Source organism: Crocodylus porosus, unplaced genomic scaffold (assembly GCF_001723895.1).
Source record: "Crocodylus porosus isolate Cpor-Errol unplaced genomic scaffold, CroPor_comp1, whole genome shotgun sequence".
Classification (NCBI taxonomy): Eukaryota; Metazoa; Chordata; order Crocodylia; family Crocodylidae; genus Crocodylus; species Crocodylus porosus.
Window position 1 is genome coordinate 32,379,845 of NW_017728931.1, and position 25,359 is coordinate 32,405,203.

The 25,359-nt window shown below is 46.1% G+C and overlaps 1 protein-coding gene across 1 annotated transcript; it reads left to right on the top strand.

The window, feature by feature from the left end:
* The first annotated feature begins 18,420 nt into the window (after window positions 1-18,420).
* On the top strand, window positions 18,421-19,651 carry LOC109316431 (nicotinamide N-methyltransferase-like). Its single transcript, XM_019544507.1, has one exon. The coding sequence runs from the start codon at window positions 19,024-19,026 to the stop codon at window positions 19,483-19,485; it is 462 nt and encodes a 153-aa protein (XP_019400052.1). The 5' UTR covers window positions 18,421-19,023; the 3' UTR covers window positions 19,486-19,651.
* Window positions 19,652-25,359: the final 5,708 nt, after the last annotated feature.

Consider the following 25,359-nt stretch of genomic DNA (forward strand, 5'->3'; position numbering starts at 1 on the left):
GCTGCAGCATGCCTAGGGCACTGAGCGCAGCTCCAGAGCAGTGGCATGCAGCCTGCATAGCATTAATTGGGGAGGAGCTGGGGCTATGCTCAGGACCCCAGTGTGCAACATGCACAGAGCCTGCAGGTGCAGTCTGTGCTCTGCAGACTGTTTGCACAGGGTTGCACACATGCAGGTGTGAAGGTCACACCCCTGGAGGCAGGAGAGGGAGTTGGTGTGGTGCCAGAACTGCCCCTTGGGCAGTAGAGTTCAGGGGGTGGAAAGTTTATTTACATAGAACAGGAAGGAGGGAAAGGGGATACTGCATCCTGGGATACTGGAGGACTGCACTTTGGATGACTCATTTGTGGAAACTGGCTGTACATTAATGGAACATGAGCTGGGTAATATGGATCAGAGATAAACATGCTCTTGCAGGACATAACTTTAAGCTGCCTAAAGTGTGCTTAAAACTAGTTTCAAGCATTAGTATGTGAACAATCCAAAGATTAAGAGCTTCAGGAGCCATCTAAAATTAACATGTACCAAGGCCCCAGATAAAACTTATCACCTCTTCTAACATGAGTCTTTACATAAGTATGCAAAATATAACTCCTAATGTCATAACATTTCTGAACATAGCAAGACATTCTACAGAATCTATTACAGTAACAAATTCTGCATACAAATTGAGGAAACACAAATATTCTTTGTGGCCCTGGGGAAAGAGAATCCTTTCCCACTGGTATGGTTTAGCTGCAGAATTGAGATATCAGTTCTGCTACAGTCTTAGGACAGCATTAATACCCAGGATTACTATACAGTCTCCATGGGGACATGCATTCTAAGTTACCTTCATAAGTTTTTCAAAGAGTTTTCTTTTTTTGTTCAGTTCAAAACCATTGATGTTGGTAATAAACACATGCAGTCAGTTAAAAGATATTGAACAATTGTCAAAAGCCAACTTATCTAAGCCATCTATGCTATCGTTAAATCATGGTTTGGGGCATTTTTCAAAATGCATTATTTATCTCATTATTTTCAGTAGGCCAAACATTTAAAGTGATATAGTTTCTCCTTCTGTTATCCTTATGGTAATATACAAATGTCTAGTGCTGCATTTGGAATGTAGATTGGTGTCTCTGTAATTTTAGCACTACAGTTACATTGATATTATAGTAATGAATTAAAAACAATTAAAATTGGAGTAAACAAGAATCCTGGATCTGAATTTAACCCTCTCTTCAAATTTTCAGGAAGAACTAAAGAACCCAGTTTTAGAAAGTCTCCTAGTATGAAGGGAATTTTGAGAGCTGCCAGAATTCATAGATCTACAAAGATGGTGGCAGTGCAGGGTGGTGGGTGGTGGCACTCCATCCCCATCCTCCTCCCCCTATCATTTTTTATGTGCAATTCACTTGTGTGTGTGTGTGTGTGTAGTGACATTTCATTTTAATCATGGAAAAATGTGCATTTGGGGGTTTTAGTCAAAGAATTTTAGATTTTTTTTTAATCAAAGAATTTTGGATATTTTTAACAGAGAAAACCAGGATCCCTGCATATCACTCAGGGGCTTATGGCAACAGAAAATGCTGTGCTTTAGCCACACTACTTGTATGGTTGTGTAACAGGGAACCCTTACTCTGTTATAGAAAAGCAGAATGGGCCCTTTTAAGGCAAGAGGTTTTGTGAACTAGTCACAAGCCTCTGGCAAGGCTGGGGCTAATAAACAGACCTGTGGGCAGGTCAGCTGATAGGGAAGCTGACCAAATGTGGGCAGGGCTTGAACAGCATATAAGCCTGGGGCTCAGGCAAGCCAAAGAGTCTAGTCCTGCAAGCCATGGGATGAAGAGCTTCTGACTAGGATGACTGCAGGGGGATGTCATGCTGACTTCAGAGCTGCTCTAAGGACTGCCAGCAGAATGCTGGTGCCTTATGAAGGAATACAGCCCTGAGTAAGAGGAAGCCTTGCTGCAAGACAGTGGGCTATTGTTCTCATTTGCTATGCCTGGGGCAGATTAAGTTTATTTTACAGCCAGTGTGCTTTTGCCCTTTGAGTTCTAGACCAGCAGGTTCGGTTTGGGACTAGCAGGGGTGGTATAGAGGTTCCAATAGTGCCAGAGGGCACAACAGTGTCTTGAGACCAGCTAGGGCTGAGAAGGCCCAGGACATGGAGTGGGCTTGAGCCTTACAGGATGGCAACCTAGGGAAGGACTGCAGCCAGACACATCTCATGCCACATAAGGCCAGGGGCCCAAACAGAGCCAACAAAAGCTTAGTGCTCAGAGCAGGGCAGAGATGGACCAAGGGGCCCAGAACTAATGTAATCAAGACAAGAGCTGGTACCTTGAAGACAGGTCCAGTATAATAGGCATGGACTAGATGGCCCAGCTACAGAATAGGGTTGGAGGCTGAGAACGCCAAGGCCCCAATGAGAGAATGATGGTACAGTGACATCTCTGAAGTATGGGTAGTGTAAGGGGCAGTCAGAGTCACAGCCCTTAAGGCTACAGGTGCCCTGGTACTCAGATGGGTGGAGAGTGCCCATGTAGGGTAAAGGCAAAACTGAGACCAGCTGAGCCCAGGAGGGTTCTGCAATTGTTAGACAGACTGAGGTTGACGCTAGAACCCTTAGGCAGCCTCTCTTTCAATCCAAATAACATCATGGCATGGCAGGAGAGAAGAAGCAGAGAGTATGCTAAAGGGAGAGTGGGGCACAGGTTGCATGGCCACCAGGTTGCACCCCTGGAACACAAGCCCTGTTACAGGTGAACTAGGCTTGGGTGGGCGTTTGACCATTTTTTTGGCAGTCACTTCTAATAGTCATTTCCCCCATCACACATTTATTCATAACTCAAAGAAGTGGATAGAGTCTTGGAACTTCTGTAATTCTGCAAGGAGAGGGTCTGAGGTGTAGAGCTACACATGGGGGCACCTTAAGACAAAGAAAATTCACTGTGGTACTACTTAAGGTCTATGTTAAGTATGTGAGTAATCCCACTGCGAACATCTGACCTAAGGTTTGACATTTGGCTCCAGAATTTGATTCCAAGTCATCCCCCAGTTTTCAGTGATGTCCAAATTTTGGTTCAGTTTTAACCCCATCTCTAGTAAATATTTGAAGGAGGTCCAAATGGGGAGGGGGGGGCAAAATCATTTTTGAAGGTAGGAAAGCAAAAAACATGGGAACCTGATCTAAGCTGGGGACTGAAGTAGAGGAGAAAGTTGGTATAAGCATTGTTATGGTGCTTTAGTATAAGCTGAATTAGAAATCAGACAGATGAAAAAGCAGGGAGAATACCTTTTATACTACAGTGTACATATGATATGGAGAAGTTACACCAGATTTTATTCCCTCTATTAGGTATGTTAGTGAATTTAGGCACCTATAAATATGTTATTCCACCCAGTTCAAATCCTAGAAAAACTGTTAATGCAGAAGATGGGTCCTTTTCTAAGACTCAATCTTAAGGGCTAGATGACCACGTGTTACAAATGTAGATGACTTAATATATTTTTTTATGACTTGAGTTGGAAAAGAATCACACTTAGGCACCCAAGTCCACTTAGATATCCAATAAGTAGAAGAGAATCTGGCCCAATGAGAGAAAAGCAAAGAACCTCCTGGCACCAGATCATGGGAATGCTAGGAAGAGAAGTCTCCTGTAAACTGACAGGAGAGGTGTAAGCCAGGGGGTGGGTGGGGGGTGTGAATCAGGGCAACCACTCTGGGGCCCTGCACTTTAGGGGGCCCTGTGAAGCTGGGTGGAGCAGCCACAGCCCCTCCTGCAGGTCCCACCTAGTGCTGGTGACTCCATGTCACTGCCGGCTTCACATCCAGGTACTTGCCACCCTCCCCCTCTCCCCTCTGCCGCTGCCACTGGCTTCTTCATGTCCAAGCCCCACACAGACGAATTTGCCCCAGGCCCTGCACCTTGCCAGGATCATCTCTGGGTGTAAGCGCTCAAGTTAATGTTGTACAGAAAATTAGGTGTGAATTTTGCAAACCATAGCTTGTAAGTAAAGTTTCTTTCTTTCAAATCACTTTCAATAGTTCATGTGAAACATTTTGAGTCAAATCCATTTGTTGCGTTATCCATAGATTTATTGGGTTTATGTGATGGGAGGGGGAATTATGCCAATTATTTGTTTTCCCTTTAAGAAGCAGCAAAAATCTCCAGCTACTGCTCCGTTAAAGCTGCTGCTGTCAAACATTTAAAAACACAACATTTTTGAATGACAGCACACACTACTAATGTGGTAGGACAAATTAGCTCAGGACTTCCTGTTAAGAATTTACAAATTTGTACATTACAGTACAAAGCAGACTGAACACAAATCAAAGCCTTATGTATTATCCAAATGTCAAGTGGAATGATGTATTATTTCTTTGAAAATATCATGTAGGTGTTTTGAAGAGCAAAAACCTTAAGGAGTCAGCACTGTATTATTCATTGTTTAAAATCCATTTGCATCTATGTCTGAAGAGATAATACTATTTGGAAGATCTTTCAAAATATAGTTGACATAATTCATTGCTTTGCAGCCCTCATCAGAGAAATGACAGCAGAATTTCAAATCTGTTTGTTTGTATCCACTCTCTTCAAATATAGAAGACGCACTGTTTGGTACCTATGCAGTAATTACGCTATTTCAGACGTATATTTACAGACATTTAGCGTAACAAGATGAGGATCTTTTCCCCATTCAGCATGGGAGAAAAAGGATCCTTGTCTTATGATCCCATCTGTACAAGGATACCACGTTAAATGCATCTTTCATTAAACTGCTGTCACAAGCAGTATGTTCTCAGTAATGGAAATCAGTCATGAAGGTGATTAAATGTAGTCAACAGTGAGCATAACTATAAAACCTTGGCCCATATTGGCCATACACACTGATGGGAACCTTTGTGTGTGTGTATATGTGGCCCTTAAAAAGAACAAACGAGGGCAGTTGCTCCCCTAGGAGGGAATCAGCACCAGCCTGCTAGGCCTGTGCAAAGTAGCTAGTATTCACATCGGAGTCGTATCTGGCCGATTCGGGGGACAGTGATTTGATTTGATGATTCAGAATCAGCCGAATCTCTAAATCAAACAGGCCTCATCCCTCAGCCCCTCTGCCAGCCCCGTCAATGGCTGCCCTGCCCGGCCTCAGCATCCTGGCTCCTTTCTAAAAAAAATAAAGCTCTGAACTCACTGGCTCCTTCCAGGCAGGAGCGGGAGGGCAATCCCTACTACCCTGCGCTGCATCTGGGGCTGTGCCATGAGCCCCCAGAAGCCCCAATGGCCACTGCAGCAGTTAGTGAGTGCAGGGCTTTTTTTTTTTAAGAGCTGGAACTCTGGGGCTAGGTGGGGCAGCCATTGACAGGGCTGGGAGAGCAAGCAGGGGTCAGGGAGCGATCAGAGGGGCTGGGGGAGCAGGCAGGGGATAGGGCCTGGCGGGGGGTCCCCCCATGGTCCCCTTCTCCCTCCTCCAGTCCCCCCCCATCCCCTACTTACTGGCAAGGAGTCTTGGTCCAGCTCCCTGCGACAGGGACTGCCCAAATCTCTCTGAAGCTTTCTGAATCTTTACTGAATCAACTCAGAGAGCTTCAAAATCAATTTGGACTTTGTTTTACATTCTTGTTTTACTGCAATTTCATATCGCAAAAACAACTGCATATCCAAAAACATACAACTATGTATATTAAATCTTTAAACAACATGCATTAACTTCCCTGAACCACCTGAAACTCTCTGCCCTTCCCATCAATCTTCTTGGTTGGTTTAGTGAAACAAGTGTGTCCAGTCCTTTTTCCGCCACTTACTCTGTGCCTCTTCTCTAATCTCATCCTTGTCCTGATCAGTGTAGTATTTCAGTTCATGCAGTCCCAGCTTCAGGCACTCTTTCAGTGAAGGTCAACCCCTTAAAAACTGGAGGCTTCTTACTTTTCATGAACTAATTTTAAGACATGCTAATGAAGCCTTTTATAACATTTCCTCTGGTCCCTTTGGTATGAGTCTATATAGCGCCATCTCCTGTGGTAACACCAGGTTCATTTTGGTGACACTCAGAAAGTGGCGGGCCTTTTCCCACACCTCATTTATGTAGGTACACTCTCAAAACATGTCCCACTGTTTCTTCTTCCATACAGCTCTCCCTTGGGTCCCTAGATGAACTCATCAAGCTCCATATGTGTTGCACCTCTCATCAGCAAAATATTTCTTATAATAATCCACACGAGGTCAGCTTGTCCCCTTCTAGTCATTTAACTGCTCCACACACCTTCGCTTGTCCTTCTGTGAAGTTTCCCACCAGTGCCATCCTGCCTGTCTCCATGACCACTTTCATTAATTTCTTATGATCCTTCGGACCTCCAGCCCTACCTTCCCTATTTCATACCTCTGCATTAATCCTTTCTCTTTTGGGATTCCAGAGGAACACATATTTTCCTCTGTACTTTTGCTATCTACTGCCATGTTGGTGAGAATACAATTCCCATATATAGAATAATCAGCAGTAGCAAAGCTTTAATCGCCACTGCTTTTCCAGCAAAGGACAGAATCCTTCTGGACCATAACTAAAGTATTTGCTGTATCCTTGCTGTCACCTTTTCCTATGCTGTATTACCTTGCCCCTCGTGGGTGTGCAGTTGTGGTATTTGAAACACAGCTTATGATAATTATCTGTAGATGTATGTTACAGATTGCCAAGTGAACCATGTCTGTCATGAGACAGAATGGTAAAGATATAGATGTATGTATATATTTATTTATAAATGTATATTTTGCAAAAAGAAAAATAAGTAGGTACGAAAGTGCTGCTAAAAATTGCATCAGTTTCAAAAACAAAAAAAAATGGTAAATGCATCAATTCATCTGTCAGTGTTTTCATATTTGCCCCTCACTTTCATGTGCTCATGTAGAGCAGGGTCTGATGGGAAGGGGAAGAGGAAGGGCCTTCAGGGGGAAGAAGGGAAAGGAGAAAAAGAAGGGAAGAAGGGAAGAGCCTGCAGGGGGCAAAGGGCAAGGAGGGTGACTTGACCCCCTCCAGATTTATTTTCCCTGCTTAGCACTAGGAATGGAGAAAAAAAATCAAGGCAAACTTCCAATAATTAGATTCTATACCTGTAAAATTATAACAAGTTTACACAGTTTCCATATATAGAATTTAATTATTGGAGGGGAAGTACCTTATATGCAGCGTCATCTTCTACTGGAGTAAATACAGTATTTGAAAGCTGTTTGCTTTAACATTCCTAGATCTAATAGTTTTTGTTTCATAGCTGTGTTTGAGTCTATCTCGGTTTTAGAATTTTAAAAGGACCACCCCAATCCTTTATCCACATCTTGATGCAAGCCTGAATCGAGATCAGACTTAAAAAAGGAAAAAAAAGCCAGTAACTTTTCTATTGTTTCTCCTTTTTGCTTCTGCTTCCATTCTGAATTGCTCTGAAGCAAATAGTGGAAGTGCTAAGATAATGTTGGAAGACTGTCTTACCATGTTCACAGCAAGACAGGAAACACTGCAAGCCTCATGAAAACGCCACATGAAAACTTTTTCCAAATTCTAAGATTTTGATGCTGCAACAGGCTCCTTGAAAACATGTTTCTTCAGTTACACAGAGCCCCATTGGCATCAGTGGAGCTTGTTGCTGGATCACAGCCTAAATCTGGGGTTTAGCTCAGTTCATGTTTTGAGTTTCTTCTTATACCAGGCAAACTACCCTGCACATTGCTAGTGAAGCCTGTTAGAAGCTGGACTGAGCCCCACCAACTCTTTTTAAATAAGACTCCAAACAACTGTGCAATGGTAATGGTTTTCAATGTTTGAACTCCTGACCTAAAAGTGAAATGTGGGTAAACCTGCTTTGACTGGTGCTGTGCTGGGTAAAGCCAAAATCAGATAAATGATTATGTTATTTTTCTGTTTGCCATGATGAATAAAAACAAACAAAGATTTTCTTCAAGATATAAATAAGATTCAACTAAACAATTCCTGCAGCTATTTTAAACGCTTCAGAGTTGGGGACAAGTTGTCAATCATTTTTATTGGGAACAATGCATGTTAAACCTCATTCAAGTCTGACTGGCCTTATGTTCCTAGGCCCTAGGAAAAGAATCGCCCACTTAGGACCTAGGGTTTAGCCCATTATAGTAGTTCTCATATCAGATCATGTCTTCATGCTTTGCGCTTTGGAAGATTTCATCTCTCTTGCATAAAACCGTGACTAAAACAATACTTTCTATTTGATAACTTCCAAATGCATTTGAAAATTGAAGAAGCCTAGTTATTTTGAATTCCAAACTCCGTTTTCTTTAAAAGCAGTTACATAATCATTCTATTTTAACATCTGAGCAGGGTGCCTTGAAAGATATAAAGATGCAACAAAACCCACAGGTTTATTTTCCTTTTATATAATCAGACTTTCTGCAAAACAATACCCAGCTGCATAATGCTGTGACATTTCCATTCATTTAGTAGGTACACGTTTTTGAGAAGCTGAATAACTTGTCAGCCTTCCCAGTTTTAAAGAACCTTTTAAAACCCTTAAAAAAATAACCCAGAAAAAAAAATCAAGTCTGTTTAAAGGCCCCATCTAGAACATCGTGAATTTGAAAGACATAGAACATTGTATTTAACTAGCTATTTGTATGCACTTTAAATGTCATACGAAATTAACCCTTTACATCCTGACAGCATGCACTCAGTCTGTCTTCACCCTTATGGTTTTTTAAAAAAATGGGGGGAATTTATGCTTGCCAGTTGAAAGGTACTCGGCTATCTGAATTCTGAGGAAAGGAGAGTATAAGCCTACCCTAGGAGAGAGTGGCCACAAAACTCAGCAGTCAGTTGAGTCCTTAGGAAAGCATATAAATAAACAAAGTAGGGGTGCAAATCAGACCTGATCAGATAGGGGGAGGATGACACCCAGAACATAACCCCAGACAACACCCATTGCTCTCTCAAAGTATCCACAGAATCAATGGGCACTGCCTAGAGAAGCCCACCTAGCAAAACAAGCAAGGTATTTGAAAACCAGGAGGTGAGTGCAGAACCCACCAAAGCCAAGAGGTTGCCATCAAAAGGAAGAAAGGCCACAGAGACAGGAATGAACTAAAGTCAGGGAATAACAAACAGCAACACTGGGACAGGAGTTCAGGCAGGAGATTAAAGTGAGGAAAAGGTATAGGGACCAGCCACAGGGGAGAGCTCAAGGTGTTGCTCTGTGAAGTGGGTGCATGAAGTAGGTGTGTTTGGGGGCAGCAGAACCAGGGAGCTGTGGTGAGCTGCACCGCCCAGCCTGTCCAACCCCAGTTGCTGCATGGCCTACCAAGTATAACTTCCCATCCAGCCCGCCCCCCCATGCTCTTTCTGGAAACAGAGGGACAGTTCCACCTGCTCCATGGTCTGTATTTCCAGGATGTGCCATGCAGGGTTAGACTGGGAAAGGCTATGGCAGAACCAGGGCTCCTGCCTGTGTCATTTTAAGAGAGAAACCTAATGCAGGCAGAAGCATGCGCTTGTGTTGCAGCCCTTCCTGATCACACTGTGATACCACTGAAAGATTCTTGCTGCACCACAGTCAAGAACCACTGCTCTGTGAACAGTAACAAGCTTTACTCCATGGCATCTGTCAAGGTAATCTCCATGAAGCTTTGAGGGCAAAAAGTTAGAGTTGATTCCATGACCATACAGTCACAGGCCTTTCAGCTCACAACTGACAAGTGCAGTAACTTAAAAATATTGCTCACAGTAGGAACCTTCTCTAAAAGCCTCAATTTCCTCTACAAAGCCATTTTCAAGTCACTATTTTTTTCATATTAGCAACCACACATCTACAAAAGTTCAAATATGGCCCTTCCCTACTCTGTCTCTCTCTCTTTCTCAACAAAATCCTCTCAAACAAAAACATTGGCTAAAAATTGCAAACCCTTTGGATGGTACCAGGTGGTTTCTTCTCCATCACCATGGATCCCAGATCCCAGTAAAAGGAAAAACCTAAGGTTATATATCAGTTCATTTTTGGTTCCATCCATAGTCAGACAACACTCCTATTTGCTTTAATGTGCCAAATACTGCTTAAAGGCCTCACAGTTTAGCCATTAATGAGCATATCACTTCTGCTAGTGATTTGTAATATATACTGTTATTCCTCCTTGTAAAGAAACTTATTAAAGCCAGATAATTTTATGTGCTTTTGTTCTGCACAATACATTATTTGTACAACTAACAGAATAAGTCAGAGGAAGTGGGTGTCCTGTTTTTCTTTCCTGCTCATCCTTCAAGTAACTCCAGTTATGGAATAAATGGAGTTTATGCAATAAATTTGCCCTGGGGTACCTCTAAACAATATTTTCCTTTTCAATTTGTAAGGCACTGAACTGAATAATGAAGACTTCTCATAAAAAAGTCCTTGATTAAAAGTCCAAATCCCTAGTCCTAGAATGAAATCCTCACGGGCTGGCCTTTACACTCAAAACTGCTCCATTCAATTTAATGGAGTTCCGTGCAAGACTAATAGATTGGGATCTTTTAAGACAATCTCTTTCCATGTTCCTTTAATGATTAGGTAATTTCCCTGGTCAGCTGAGGAAGCTATAATCATTTTCTTTCATACTTGCACTCCATAGGACAAATTTATCCCAGTGTAACTTGGCTGGCCTTAGCACAGCTAGCTGCTCCAGGCTTGAATTTGACTACTGCATTAAATGCCCCCTGCTTGACTGCAGAGAGTGGGAGGAAATACTTCTGGCTTCAGTTTGACAAACCAGGTCATTAGGAGAGCAAATAGGCTCTGACAGAGTTCTTATTGGATGCAATAAAAAGGCTGTTTTAGCTAGAGAGACAGTAGGGGATATGTGGCACCTGTTCATTTAACTAACCCTGTTCATCAGGTTTACAGTACCTCCTGTGCTTCCCACTGCTTTGTTAGTGTTCCTTGGACCTGCAAATGGAGTCTGGGGTAGGCATTATGTTCTTGTCCTTTGAAATGTCTCTGAATGCCCATTCCATTAACTCTATGCAAAAAATAGTTCACATCTAGCCAGACACAATCTTTAACATCTGTAGGACTAGTGGGAGTGGAAGACCTGCTGTAAATGAGCCCCACAACCTAACACATATGGCTGTGAGTAACACTGAAGGGCTGTCAGGAGTTATTACTGATCAAACATTAATTTCTAGCTCTTGGACATGTACTAGTGGATGAGTGATGCAGCAGTTCACATCTCATAACAATCTAAAAATGAGCCCTAAGCATCCATGTATGTCTGTTCTTAGTTCTACCCGTCAGCATCAGTTCTACTACCTACCAAATCAACTCTTAAAGAAAACCATTAAATCTGTTTGCCATAGGCTAGGAACAAACATGCATTAGTTCTGGACAAGTTGCACCTGTGTTTTCCCCAAAACAAAACTGCCCCAAGACTGGCATGTATACACATTGCCCTTCTAATCAGTGTTTAGTGAGTGGCTGAATGCACTGCCACTTTTCTGCCATTGATTCAATGATGCAGTCCCAGAATAACTATTCAGATGCGCTTCACAGCGTCCCGGGGTAAACTGTTAGTACTTCTTATCCCATGAACCTTTTTAGGATCTATCCTGGACAATGGGCATAGAGGTCTGAACAATTTCACTTTGGCCCCAGGATCAAATGGTTTATCCTGAGGCAAATGCAATGTCTGTTTGTAGCCTTAGACAACAGACCTCTGTATTTGTGTCTGCAAGGGGAGCTGACTAAAACTCAGCTGTCCTGGGGGTATGCATGAAATAAAATGCACTGCCTCTGCCCATAGGAGTCCACCATACATTAAAGACCTTTTGATACTGTGGGCTTGTTTTCAGTCACTTCATGCCAGAGTGATAGTAACAACTCATTTTTTTTCCAACTGATTGTGGGTCCCGTGAGGAAGCACCAGGAGTCTATGGCCCCTGTTGTGACAGTCTTCCACCCCTCAGCCATTTGTCCATTGCTGTGCCTCATAAGAAGGTGGGCAATCCTTTAAATGCTTCTGAGGAACTCTGTTTATGCTGGCAAAATGAAATTTGATTTTTCCACATATATGTATACATTATATTAGAAATAATGTGAACACTCAGACACTGCAATGCTGAATTATGCTATATCAAAACCTAAGGAAGACAGGTGTCAGGAAGCCCATTACCTCTACCACCAAACAATACATTTGCTGTGTCTAGCTGCTGATTCTGGCCCAGCTTTGATTACTAGGAGACTTAAAGCTTTATCCCACTGATTTGGGTTTCCAGTAAATATGAAAGTAATCTGGACCATGCCTGAAACATGCCTATGCTGCAGGTGGTGCCTGTTCATAATCTTACACATGGCTGTTCACATAGACTGCAGGGTATTTTTCTTAACACTTATGCAACAATATCCCATAGTAGCAGATACAATCAGTATCCTATACTGACTGAGCTAATTCCTGTATTCAACAGGAGCCAGAAAAATATGTTTCTCATAAGGATAATTGTAACCCTAGAACAGTGATTTTTAATCAGTGTGCATTGGCACCCTGGGGTGCCTTTAGATCCTTTTACTGGTGCTGTGGGATATGCAATGTTAGCACTGTTAGGTAGACAAACATGATTCACAAGATAAACCAAATGATTTCAAAGAAGAAACCATAGTGTTGAAACACGCTGCCCTTAAATAATGTTCAAATCTCAGAAATAATCTCTCTGAATCAGGACCGAGATGCTTTGATGTGGGTGAGGTATCTTCCTCTGCTATGCAGATTTAAGGATATAATTGAAACTTAAGTCCCTGGGCTGTCCATGTAGCACCTTTCACCAAGTAATTTCACAGTAAATGACAAATTATTCTATTCTGGTTGTTATTAATATGTGATCAGAACAGCAGCTCTTAAATATTCTCTCACTCTCTTCCCTCCCCCTGCCTTGCATCAAATGACCTAGAGAAAGTTCAGGTGTGATTCTAGCTCCAGACTTTGCTGATTAGCATAAGCTGGTGTTTAAAAGATAAAATACCATTTTAAAAGGCTATGAAGTCCCTCACTTACACTGACAAAAGTAATGTAATTCCCAGGTACTAGTCCTTTGTGTATTATTCTTTCATTTAATATTTTAATAAACTTTTTCCAAATTCACAGTGGTTTTTTTTCCTAAAGAACTATTGCTTTTTGATACTGTAACCCAAAGTAGATTTAGAGACATTCTTTTTCATTACAGGAGATATAAACTGTGACCCAGGTTATAGTCTTTCTCTTTCTTCCTTTTGTAAATCAATATGCTATATTAACACATATGGACCTGCCAATATCTTTAATGAGGTTTATGGTGGCCTCTAGTGGTAATTATATGCATAGAAAATTTCTGTATTGATTTCCAGCTGATGAGTGCAACTGGAGGAAAACCTAAATGATGATAAGTGTAAATATCACGTTGTGTATATGTTGTGGAAAAGATCTGGGACTTTGCAGTTTCATCTAGCATGGTGGGGAAAGAGCCATCTAGCAGATATTGCATGTAACTGGCATGAGGTAAAGAAAATTAAAAATGGCTTAAAGGAGGAGAAAGTCCTTCAAGAGCTCTTCATTACTTTGTATATGGTGCCATAAATGGCCTTTGTTTTCTATTCATTATCATGTTGCCTTTTCTTTTGATTAATAGTATTGGGAAATAATTGGGAAAGCTTCTTTCACAGTCTTCTGATTATTTGATTTTTAAAGGACACGAGATCCTATTTCAGCTGCGGGCAGCTGTAAAAGATCTGAAAAAAAGCTCTTCTAGCAGACAGACAAATTGATCCAGAGAGAGAGACAAAAAATAGACCACTGAAATCCAGCTGTGCAGGAAGCAAAACACTGTAATAGGACTGAATATGAAATGATCAGAGAAATAGTATTAGATTTTGAGCAGTAATAGATCCTTTTATCAACTTGTTGCACTTAATTGCTTGTCCTCTCCTTTGGAAAATTCCTCAGCTACATTTCAAAGATCTGGCAATATCCTCCTATGATATCAGGGCAAGCTCCATGTCTCTCTTATGTAAGGTGAAATCCTGTTACGCCCAGTACGACCACCTAGGTTGGAGGAAATGTTAATGGCTTTAGCACGTGTCATTTATCATTTCTCTCAAATCCACCTTGAAACCATTATCATTATAAAAAAGACTTAATGCCAGAGAAAAGTGTTTTTCTGTGATACACCATTCAGAAATCTTTCACATTATGTTCTCCCTTCCTTTCTCCAACACAAAGAGCAGATGATAGTTCCGTAAAATGTTCTTAAACTGCCAGGTATAACACTGGATTAAGAAGGTTTACGCAGTAATGACGAAGTTCACCCCAGACATGTTGTCATGTGTGTTCAGTGGGTCTGAAATAATCCCCTCCTAACTCTGTTGTTAGCTGTGATTGTGCTTTTTATAGAGTTCATCCAGGTGCTCTAAACTACAAGTATCCAAAAATATTCTCAGTGGAAAGTAAGGTAATTGCTTAGAAGGGATGGGATTCTACTTGCCTTCAATTTTTTTTTAAGTAATGCAGCACATTTCATAGTAAATTAAAAGAATAACATTCTAGAGTACCTTCCAAAAAGCACCCAAAACTTGCTGGCAACTTAAATGCTGTTACCCTTGTAATACTCCTCAAGGAGACTGTTGTTTATCCTTGTTTCTCAGGCTAAAAAATGGGGATCAGAGAGACAAAAAAGTCAGGTAGTTATGAAGTGTCAGATATAAAAATATAATGGATGTTTCCTAGCTATAGCCTACCATTCAAATTTCTTAGCCCATTCCCTCCCTCTCTTTATAGCAAGGGGTGCTTTGAAAATCCCACAGAAACCCAGATTCCCTCTCATCTTTCTCTGGGCAGCTGACATATCAAGCTGCTTTTACTATCACTGTAGGCTATTCTTTAGTTTTTCTACCCTGCTAGAGCTCCCTTGACTTGTCCTGCATTATCTTCAAAGCACAAAGTGCAGCGTTATTTCCCTTTTACACAAGGCGCATGTATGTCCCTGTTAGTTTGTGGCAATGAACAGGCAGTGTAAGAACCATATCGTGTGACTCCCAAATGAAACCAGCTGCATATTATTTTTACTTCAGTAATGAAGTCTATGCTTGACCAAAGTATGTAAGCTGGCAAGCTACTCTTTAGACTTGACTTGATTAGAACAGATTTTTTCTAGTCATTTATGTTTGGGTTTCAGGCTTAGAAAATAGAAGTATGGTCAGAAATCTGAATTTGTTACTACCTCTGCTCCCAAAGGGTCAGATTTGCTGCTAGTCTAAGCCTACAGGATTTTACTAAGTCAGTGGAAGGGCCATCTTTCAGTACTAGTGTGAATCATAACTACTTAATGGGGCTGTGCACACGTCCAGATCAAAGCGCTGGCTTCATTAGGCTTTCCGAAGAGCTTTAGAAAACTTCGGAGCCGCTTCGGAGATCCAGCCATAGGGTATAATGGGGAATAAATGAAATATCTATACCTTTGCTGCTTTTTGTCTGATTTGGATGAAATTTGCAGGGATGGTAGGCTCTGCTAAGAGCATGAAGCTGGACAAGGTTCAAGAATATTGGTGCAGGGGTTCAGGGGGAACTGCACCCCAAATTCTTGAAAGCAAAACTCATGTCATGTCTATGTGTTATAGCACAGGGGGGTGAAAACTGCAAGGGTGGTGGCTGCTAGTGAGGCCACAAAGCCTGAAAGTTTCAAGAAGTTTGGTGCAGGAGTTTGGGGGGAACTGCGCCTCAAGCTTCAGACAAGTAAAACTTGTGACATGGGTGACACTGTGTGTGTTAAGGAGCAGCAGAATGAAAGTTGCAGGGATGGTAGCCCCTGCTGCAGCGAAAAGCGTGCCAGCTGTCGAGGAGATCGGTGCAGGGCTTCTGGGTTCTGGGGCCCTGCACCCTAGCTGCTGACAGGCAAAACTGCTCTAGGATAGGTAAAGATAGATAGGATAGGTAAAGACTAACCCAACCGTGGTTAGAGGCCTGCCCTGAGACCAAGGCCCCAGAGCACTGGGTGCTGTGCAAACACCCAGGAAGCTATTGTCCTGATCCCAGGTGTATACAGTCAGAATAGACAGGACAGGCTCCTTATTCCCACTGAGCGTGCCTGAAACACCTGGGGGGTTCACTGATGCATCCCAAATCCTTCAGGGCCTCTGTGGTACATGGAAATCAAAGTCCTGCATCCTTGTTGAGACCTGAAAAGCCCAGCTCCTGTCTGTGTGAAGGCTGGTGTTGGGTCACTGTTCGAGCAGTGTCCATCCAGCATACCAGCCATGTGAGGCAGCATGGAAACATGGTCATTCCCAGCCAGCCCAACCCCAGGACAGCAGCGATTGCCTTTCCAGTGCCAGGTAACACTGCTCCCCCCTGTTCCAACACAGGTGATGTGAAGGGTGACACCCTGATAGATATTGGCAGTGGCCCCACCATTTACCAGCTCCTTTCTGCCTGCAAGAAGTTTAACGAGATCATCATTTTGGACTATACAAATCGGAACTGCCAGGAGCTGGAGAAGTGGCTGAAGAAGGAGCTGGGAGCGTTTGACTGGACTCCGGTGGTGAAATACGTGTGCAAACTGAAGGGACAGAGGCAGGAGGATTGTCTACTGACACCCCCTTCAAGGGAAGGGGCCTTTCCCTCCTTTTTTGGAGGGAATGAGGATTTTTGGAGAATCAGTAGGCTAAAGGTGTCAATAGGAAATTAAACATATTTAATTTGTTAAGGCGGTTACTAAGTTTAAGTTAGCCAAGGGAGTCAAGGAGAATAAGAAATCCTTCTTTAGGTACGTAGGGACCAGAAGAAAAATAAGTGGAAGTGTGAGACCCCTGATTAACACCTCAGGACAGCTGGTAACAGACACTCAGGAAAAAACTGAACTCCTGAATACCCACTTTGCTTCAGTATTTCACTGGACCGAGAGGAAAGACAAGTGAGATAAGGATCACAGGGGACATGCCAGGACTGTTAGCCTTCCCACTGTGGATGCTGAGCGGGTGCAAAAAGCAAGAAAAGTCAGACATTAATAAATCAGCAGAACCAGATGGGCTCCATCTGAGAGTGCTGATGGAGCTGGCTGGGGTCATTGCGGGACCCCTGGCAAAACGCTTTCAGAAATCATGGAACACAGGGGAGATCCCTGAGGATTGGAAGAGGGCCAATATTGTGCCCATCTTCAAGAAGGGAAAGAGGGAGGAACCAGGCAATGATAGGCCAATCAGCCTAACCTCCATCCCAGGGAAAATCCTGGAAAAACTCATTAGAGAATCTATGCATGATATGCTGGCTGAATTACAGCCAGCATGGCTTCATTGCAGGTAGGACTTGTCTTACCAATTTCATCTTCTACAACCAGGTCTCTCACCACCTGGACACAGGAGAGAAGGTCAGTGTTATATACCTAGATTTCCAAAAGGCTTTTGATCTAGTATCCCATGATATCCGTGTGGAAAAATTGGAAGACTGTCAGCTTAACTGCTTGACAGTTCAGTGGGTGGAAAACTGGCTGCATGGTAGGACCCAGAGAGTTCTCGTGAATGGATCTGTGTCATCCTAGCAAGAAGTGGCCAGTGGTGTCCCTCAGGGGTCTGTGCTTGGACCGGTGCTTTTCAACATCTTTATCAGTGATTTGGATGTGAGGGTGAAAAGCTCACTGGCCAAGTTTGTGGGCGACACCAAGTTATGGGGCAGCATGGTCACACCAAAGGATAGGTTGCAGATACAGGTGGACCTGAACAGGCTGGAGAGTTGGGAAGACCAGAACTAGATGAAGTTCAACACTCAGAAGTGTAAGGTGCTCCATCGGGGGGGCAAACAATCCCCAACAGACCTCAGGCTCGGTGGTGACAATCAGACTTGCACCACAGCCGAAAGGGACCGAGGGGTAATGCTCGACCATCGCATGAACGTGAGCTGGCAATGCAATGCTGTGGCCAGCAGGGCAAACAACATGTTGCCACCCATATGATCAGGGACTTGCAATACAAGCCCTGTGAGGAAAGGCTGAGGGACTTGGGCCTCGTCAACCTACAGAAGAGAAGGCTGAGAGGGGACTTGGTAGCGGCTTACCACTATGTCAGAGGAGTATATCAAGGGCTAGGTGAACAGCCCTAGGGAAGACCAGGAGCAATGGATACAAACTCCTGGAAGGCTGTTTCGGGCTCAAGTCCAAGGAAAACTCCTCCACAATCAGGGTATCCAGACTGTGGAATAAGCTCCCTCCAGAGGTGGTGCAGTCACCTACCCTGGAAATCTTCAAAAGGAGATTGGACAGTCGCTTTGCTGGGGTCACTTGACCCCTGTCTTTTCCTGCCTATTGAAGGGGACTGGACCCGATGATCTACAAGGTCCCTTCCAGTCCCTTACAATCTATGAATCGATTAAAACCCTAGAAAACCGCATACTATATATTTTTGCAGTCAGTGTAACCTTTCCTGGTGAGTTTCTGTATAATTCCAGCAGAGGGCTCATCAGCCCTTCATTCTAGCTAAGTTCTCAACAGCCTTCTCTCCCATGAAGGAGAGGGGCTCCAAACAGGACCTTTATCTCTGCCGCCTTGCAAAGGGCCACGATGTGAACACGGCAATGCAAACGGTAGGCGGGAAAACAGCTGCAGCTGTAGCTACATGCAGCAACTCTAGCAGTTTCTCCTGATGTGATACAGCTGGTGCTGACCAGCTCAAGCAGCTTTAATTTAATCTCTCTGGCCCTGGAGCTTCCACAGCTAAATGCTTCCCATGCTGGCATCTGAGCTCCACTGAAGCAGCTTTGGGGGTGTCTGCACAGCGTGGCCTTGTTCCTCTGGTTTGCAGTGCAGATGCACCCCATGTCTCCCTCTGGGGACCCTGAGCTCAGAATTAGGGGCCTTTCTCTGTCTGGGAACAAGTGCAGGTGCCTGGCCATGGCTTCAACGCTTTCTTGTGGCAGTAAGCTCTACTGCCTTATTGTGTATAATGGGGGGGACGAGCATCCCCTCTTCAAGGCACTGCTGTTCAGTTTCATTGAATGTCCTCCCATTTCTATCCACACAACCTTTTAGGCAGGCAGGTGACTGAGAGGTTTAATGCACTCAATATTTCTTCCCAGGGAAAAGTGGGCTGAGAAGGAAGAAAAACTGAGGAAGAAAGTGACGCAAGTTCTGAAATGTGATGTGAGGAAACCCAACTCTCTGGCCCCTGTGACACTGCCTGCGGCCGACTGCCTATTCTCCACGCTGTGCTTGGAAGCTGCCTACAAAGACCTGGGCACCTTTCGTGCAGCCGTGAAGAACATCAGCTCCCTGCTAAAGCCAGGGGGACTCTTGGTAACAGTGACGGTGCTGAAAGAAGCGTACTACATGGTTGACCAGCGCTGCTTCTCCTGCCTGTACCTGGACCAGGAGTCAGTGAAAGAAGCCATTAAAGATGCTGGGTTTGACATCAAGTTCATCAAGGAGGTTCAGGAATGTTCCCCAAACACCTTTGCAGACTTTGGAGCTTTGCTCCATGGGGTTGCATGCAAGTGGGGCCCTAAACCAGCACAGTGAAGAGTGTTGCTCAGTAGTGACACCAGCTTGAATCCTTATTTGTCTGCTCTGCATCACACCCGGAAAATGCTGATGCACAGCATAGCAGGTGAGCCACTTTGGCCAAAAATTACCTCTTGCTTTTCAATAAAGTGGAGCTGGAAACCTCTGCCAGCTTGAAAGGATTGTTAGTGCTCCCTACCACCTTTGGGGGGGTAGGGTTGTCTCCTGCAGTGATGGCGGGTTCAGTGGAAGAGGCCAGCTTCCTGAAACAAGAGAACCTTGTTAGTGAAGTTCCCTTCATTAGTAAATAAAGGAAAGGGGAGGGAAGTAAGTGGGAGCCATCTGTGACTCAGAGCCCTGGGCCCCAGTGTGCAGTGTCTCAGTCGCTATGTTTGCACCTTCTTGCCGGTCTGAGCCCAGCAGGTGCCCTGTTTGGGGTGCAAGCTGCCAGTGCGGAGCTGGAGCCAAGCCCTGGTCCCCACGGGAAAGGTCGGTGTAAGCGCAGCGCACGTGTGCGAGCAGGGACCCAGGCAGCACAGTGGAGGCTTGGCCGCCTGGAGGCCTGCGGCGATTGGCTGAGAGGGATGCCATTCTGTGTGCCGACTGGTCTGCCTGCGATCCTCTGTGGTCCCATTGCACTGGCAGGGGCAGGGATGCAGGATGCGGGGCCAGGCCAGGAGGGGCTATCCTTGCGAGCAAGATTTGCACGGAATCCCACCCCCACCTTCTTTTTTTATATTTTTAAAGAGGAAAAGAATGAAATGAAAACCCATTGTGCAGGAAGAGTGGAAAGAAACCGCATAGGTTCTTCTGGAGAGTCGCTGGCCCTTCCTTGTCACAGCAGTCATGTTTTTGAGAGGAGAGGGGGTGGAAGTGGCAGTGAAACTTCAAACGGCGGCGATGTGCGCCAATAAGAGTGCATGTGTGTGCACAACACTTGCTAGAATCAGCGCAGCCATCCCCACAAGCAAAGTGGGGGATCGATGCAGGTAGTTACAGATGATGTTTGAGTCTCCATGCATGTTAACATGCGTCAGGACTGATAACATAGGTTTGCTGTGCATCCATACAGAGCATACCTCCCGCACGCTCCCCAAAAAAACAAACCACAAAACAAAACAAAAAAAACACTGTGGGGAGTGACATCTTCTCAGCGCTGCCCTCCTAGTGCTTCAAAGCAGCCCTGGCAGGTAGGATGGAAAACCCAAGAAAGGCGCGCTCCGCGCCGGCATCGCACCCACGGTCCACGCGCCACCGCGCGGAGCGAGGCGGCCCGCGCACGTGGCAGGCATGCCGCGGCCTCATGGGCTTGAGCAGAACACGTGGTCTGATTGGTTGGGGCATTTCCCTACCCACCAATCAGGAGATGGCAGGAGGAAGGCTTGTGCGCCCTGCCTTAGAGACAAGGTAACAAAGTGGCGCTGAGGGGAACTGACCCCCCCAGGCTTTCCTATTGGTCCCCCATAGGGGAGCGGGGCCTCCAGAGAGGATAAAAGGCCGCATGGAGAGCGCACGGACAACATCGGCAATGGACAACAGCGGACAGCAGAGAAGAGCTGGTAGAGCTGGCCAGTGAGGGGGAGCAGTAAGCCCAGAGGCTCCCTGAAGTGACAGGTGCAGTGGGTCCCTGCTATAGCAGGAGAGATGGGCTGAGAAGAGCTGGTAGAGCTGGCTAGCAGGGTGGGGAGCAGTAACCCCAGAGGTGCCCTGAAGAGGCAGCGCCCAGACGAGGTGAGACCGAGCCACGGAGCTCTCTCCACCATCTGTGCTGGAGCGTGGGGGGGGTGGCAGGCTGTAGCAATATGGCCTTCCACTGGGGCCCTACGGCCCCTCTGCAGGCCTGGGGGCATGAAAGGCTGTGGGGAGTGACGTCCCGAGCCACGTGGGTGCTGCATGGCTCATAGTTCCTGTCAAGCACCGGTGACCCTGGGGGTGGGCCACGGTCGGGCTTGCAAGTTTCTTTTCCTTCCCTTAAGACATCATTTGGGGGACAGTGGGTGAGGTCTGTAGCCTTTTCTGGTGCACCCTTAAGGCATCATTTGGAGGGACAGCAGGCAGGGTTGGTTTGTCTCTGCCCGTTGTCCTCTCTTAAGGTGTCATTTGGGTCAGCAGCGGGGAGGGCCGGAGGGCCCCCGCAGTCCTCCCTTAAGGTGTCATTTGGGTGGGCAGCAGCAAGGTGCGTAGGCCTCTGTTGTCTTCCCTTAAGGTGCCATTTGGGTTGGCAGCAGGTAAGGTCCGAGCCTGTAGTTCTCCTTTAAGTTGCCTTTAGTGGGGGCAGCGGGCAAGGTCTGTAGGGCTTGGCCTGCAGCCCCGACTTAAGGCATCATTTGGGGCTGCAGCAGGCAAGGGCTGGAAGGTCTCCACTGTCTGGTCTTGGGGTCATCTTGCCGAGCTGCAGTGTGGTGCTGCCCCGCTCACAAAAGGGTCAAGCACTGACAGTCTTTCACACCCCCAAGCCTGAGCTCTGGTGTAGTGCTGCCTAGCTCGATGGGCAGTCAAGCACTAATGGTCAGTAGAGGGGACTTGTGCCCTCTCAAGACCATCAGGAAGTATGAGACTAATGCAACTGATGGGGCCGGCACTTCCTTGGTGCCTGGCATCTTTCACCTCCAAGTTCATCCTTCCCTGCTGCGCTGTTTCACCTCTCCTTTCCTGTCATTTCACCTCCAAGTTTCCCCGCCTGCTGCCCTCTTTCATTTCTGCAGTGGTCCTCTTGTGACCACTGCATGTTGAGTGCCTATGAGCTGGCCACCCAGGATGCTGAATCTCTTGCTGAAAAGGGATTAGTGGGAGACATTGCTCATCTTTGCTGTCCGGCTGCACCCATCACCTGAAGCTTCAGCTGTGAATCTCATGAAGCAGGTCGCTTTCAGGGGTCAACCCACATTGGTTGCCACCAGAAAGAGAAGCATAGAAGATGACAGAAAAACAGGTGTGAGCTGGCCTTCTATTTAAGGGACGAATAAAATTGATCTGCCATCCACCTCCTTGGTGCCTGGTGCCTTTCACCTCCAAGTACCTGCTCCCCCACTGTGCTGTTTCTCTAATCTTCTCTCCTGTTATTTCACATCCAAGTTTCCACACCCGCTGCCCCCTTTCATTTCTGCAGTGGTTCCCTTGTAACCACTGCATGGTAAGTGCCTCCGAGCTGGTCACCCAGGATGCTGAATCCCTTGATGAAAAGGGATTGATGGAAGACATCACTTGACTTGGCTCTACAGGAGTCAAGTGTCGGAGACTGGACCGGCCACCTGAGGCTGCAGCCCCGAATCCCTCAAAACCGGTCCCCTTTGAGGGTCGACGCACATCACCCCAGGAAGGACAAGCAGACAAAATGGCAGGCGAGCAGCAGTGAACTGACCAGGAGGGAAGAAAGCCAGGCCAGCCTAACAGGAGGCAAAGGTAAGAGAATTTGAACATGGGGAATGTCTGCACCATGGGTTCTATTGCTAGGTTGCACACCCTGGGATTTGGGAGGTTTGGGATGGTGGGATTTCCTGTGCCCCTGGTCTGGGAACGAGGTCCATGTACCCTGCCTTTATTGTTGCTCATCTGAGGCTACTTTGTGAGGTTGGCCAGAGGTATTGCCCTTGGGTTATGGGGAAAGTTGCAGGTTTCCAGAGGATACTAAGTGCATTAAGAGTTCAGCTGCTAGATGTGTGCTCTGCTCTGTTCACTTACAGCCTGTCTCTGTTGCAGGCCTCGGAAGAACTGGAAGAAGAAGCAGATGGGGAAGCAGCGGGGAAGAAGCGAGGTAGGAGAAAAGCCAGTCAGAGAAACGGGATGTGAAGGAAAGGGACTCTGGACAGAGTGGCCTCCCTGCCTTTAGGTCTCAATCATGTCTTAGCCAAATTTCAACTTTGTGAGCCTTTGGGCGAGCTCCCGGTAACTCAGAAATGAGTCTCTGCCCTTGATGCTGTTGCACTTTTGCAGCAGTCAGGTAGAAGGTGGACAACCCTGTAATCAAAGTGTATGTCACCACCACCATGTTTGTAAAAGCTGTGGATCTGGTTAGTGGTCTTGCACAGTGCAGCCACCCTGTAATTGGGGTTCAGGCCAGCTGTCAGACCTGGCTGCCAATGGCACAGCAACCCATAAGTGGGGTGCCTGCTGCTTTCTAACATGAGAAAGAGAATGTCTGTAGCGCTGGATGTCCTGTAATTGGGAGTCAAAGTCCACTGCTATTCCCAGCCAGTCAGAGAAGTGCCCCTGTAAGCAGGGTGGATGTAGCCTCCTTCCAATGGCCATAGAGAGCCGGAGCAGTCTGCAGCATTGTGCTGCAAGATGGCCTTGCAGACTGGAGCCGAGTCTTGTGGGGTGACAGCCAACTCTTTAAAGCATGATGGCCTTCCTGTGGCCTGGGTTGAAGTCTAGCCTCCTTTCTGATCCCTGTGTCCAGGCACCTGTCCTTTTCCATGCATCTGTGTCTGATACTCCATGTCTGAACCCCTGGGCCACCCTGTAACAAGGGTGCGAGTCCCGTGCTCCTGGTGGAGGGCTAAATAGTGCAGAGCAGTGGACCACCCTGTAAGCAGGGCCCAGGTCTCTATGTGTCTTTGGGAACAGCTCTGTCCTTTGCCTGGCCTGACACCCTCCCTGTAAGCAGGGCTCTGGGCCCTTCCCTTTTGCCCCTCATGGGCAGTCTGACTAGCCAGATGGGCCATGCCCTGTAAAGAGGGTTTGGGTCCTGTTGCATAGCTAGGTTCTGCAGAGCTGTGGATGGCCCTGTAAGCAGGGTTCCAGTCATAATGTACCTTTAGGGACAGCTCTGTCCTTTCCCTGGTCTGACAGCCCTTCCTGTAAGCAGGGCTCTTGGTCTTTGCCTTTTGCCCTCCCCCACCAGCAATGTGGCTAGTCAGACGGACCATGCCCTGTAACAAGGGTGCGAGTCCCATGTCTCTTGATGGAGGGCTAGATTCTCCAGAGCTGTGGACCACCCTGTAAGCAGGGTCCAAGTCACAATGTACCTTTGAGGACAGCTCTGTCTTTTGCCAGGCCTGTTGGCCCTCCCTGTAAGCAGGGCTCTGGGCCTCCCCTTTGCCCCCCATGGGCAGTCTGGGCCAGACGAGCCGTGCCCTGTAACGAGGGCACTGGTCTCAGACTTCTTGCCCCCTGGGAGAGGAGGAGGATTTTCAGTGTAAGGCTCAAGGTCAAGCAGTTTGCAGCATCGAGCTCCTTTCCAGCCTGGGAACACTTTTTCCCTTGTCAGTGTGTGGAGAGCAAGGGAGAGGAGCACCTGGAAGCGAAAGCGTTTGTTATTTTCTTTTTGTTGTTAAAATCACTGCAGCGTGCTTTATTTTCTTCCCAATGCTGGGAAAGGGGCAAGATGTGTCCTCAAAGCCTTCTCCTCCCACCTCCATACCTAAGGGGATGAATTTCCAGGCCTTTTGGCCTCAGGGAATGTTAGGCTCACTCTGTAATACTTTTGGGCACATAGCCTCCCTGTATTTCAGGGTACAGGCCTTAGCCCCCCTCTTTTAGGGTTCCTTTGGGCACTTGGTAGCTTGATTGCAGAGTTTCTGCCCTCCTTGAGAGAAGGCCACATATTCCCCACCCGAGTCCCTGGGGATGAGTATCCTGGCACTTGGCCAGCCTTTCCTATGTGCCCCTGACCCCAGCCTACAGCCTGTAAGCAGGATCCAGGTCCCCTTGATTTGGGTCGGGTTGGGTCTCGTACCACTTAGTGAGGTTGGCCAGAGATGATACCCACAGATTACATGGAAGGTTGCAGGCTTCTGGAGGATACTGAGTGTGTTAGGACCCCTGAGGCTTTGTGACCTTCCAGTAACTCAGGTCCAGGTCTCTGCTCCTCTTTTTTGCTGCTCCTGGCACCATTGAGATAGTTTCATAGTTTCTAGGGTCGGAAGGGACCTGAGCAGATCATCTAGTCCG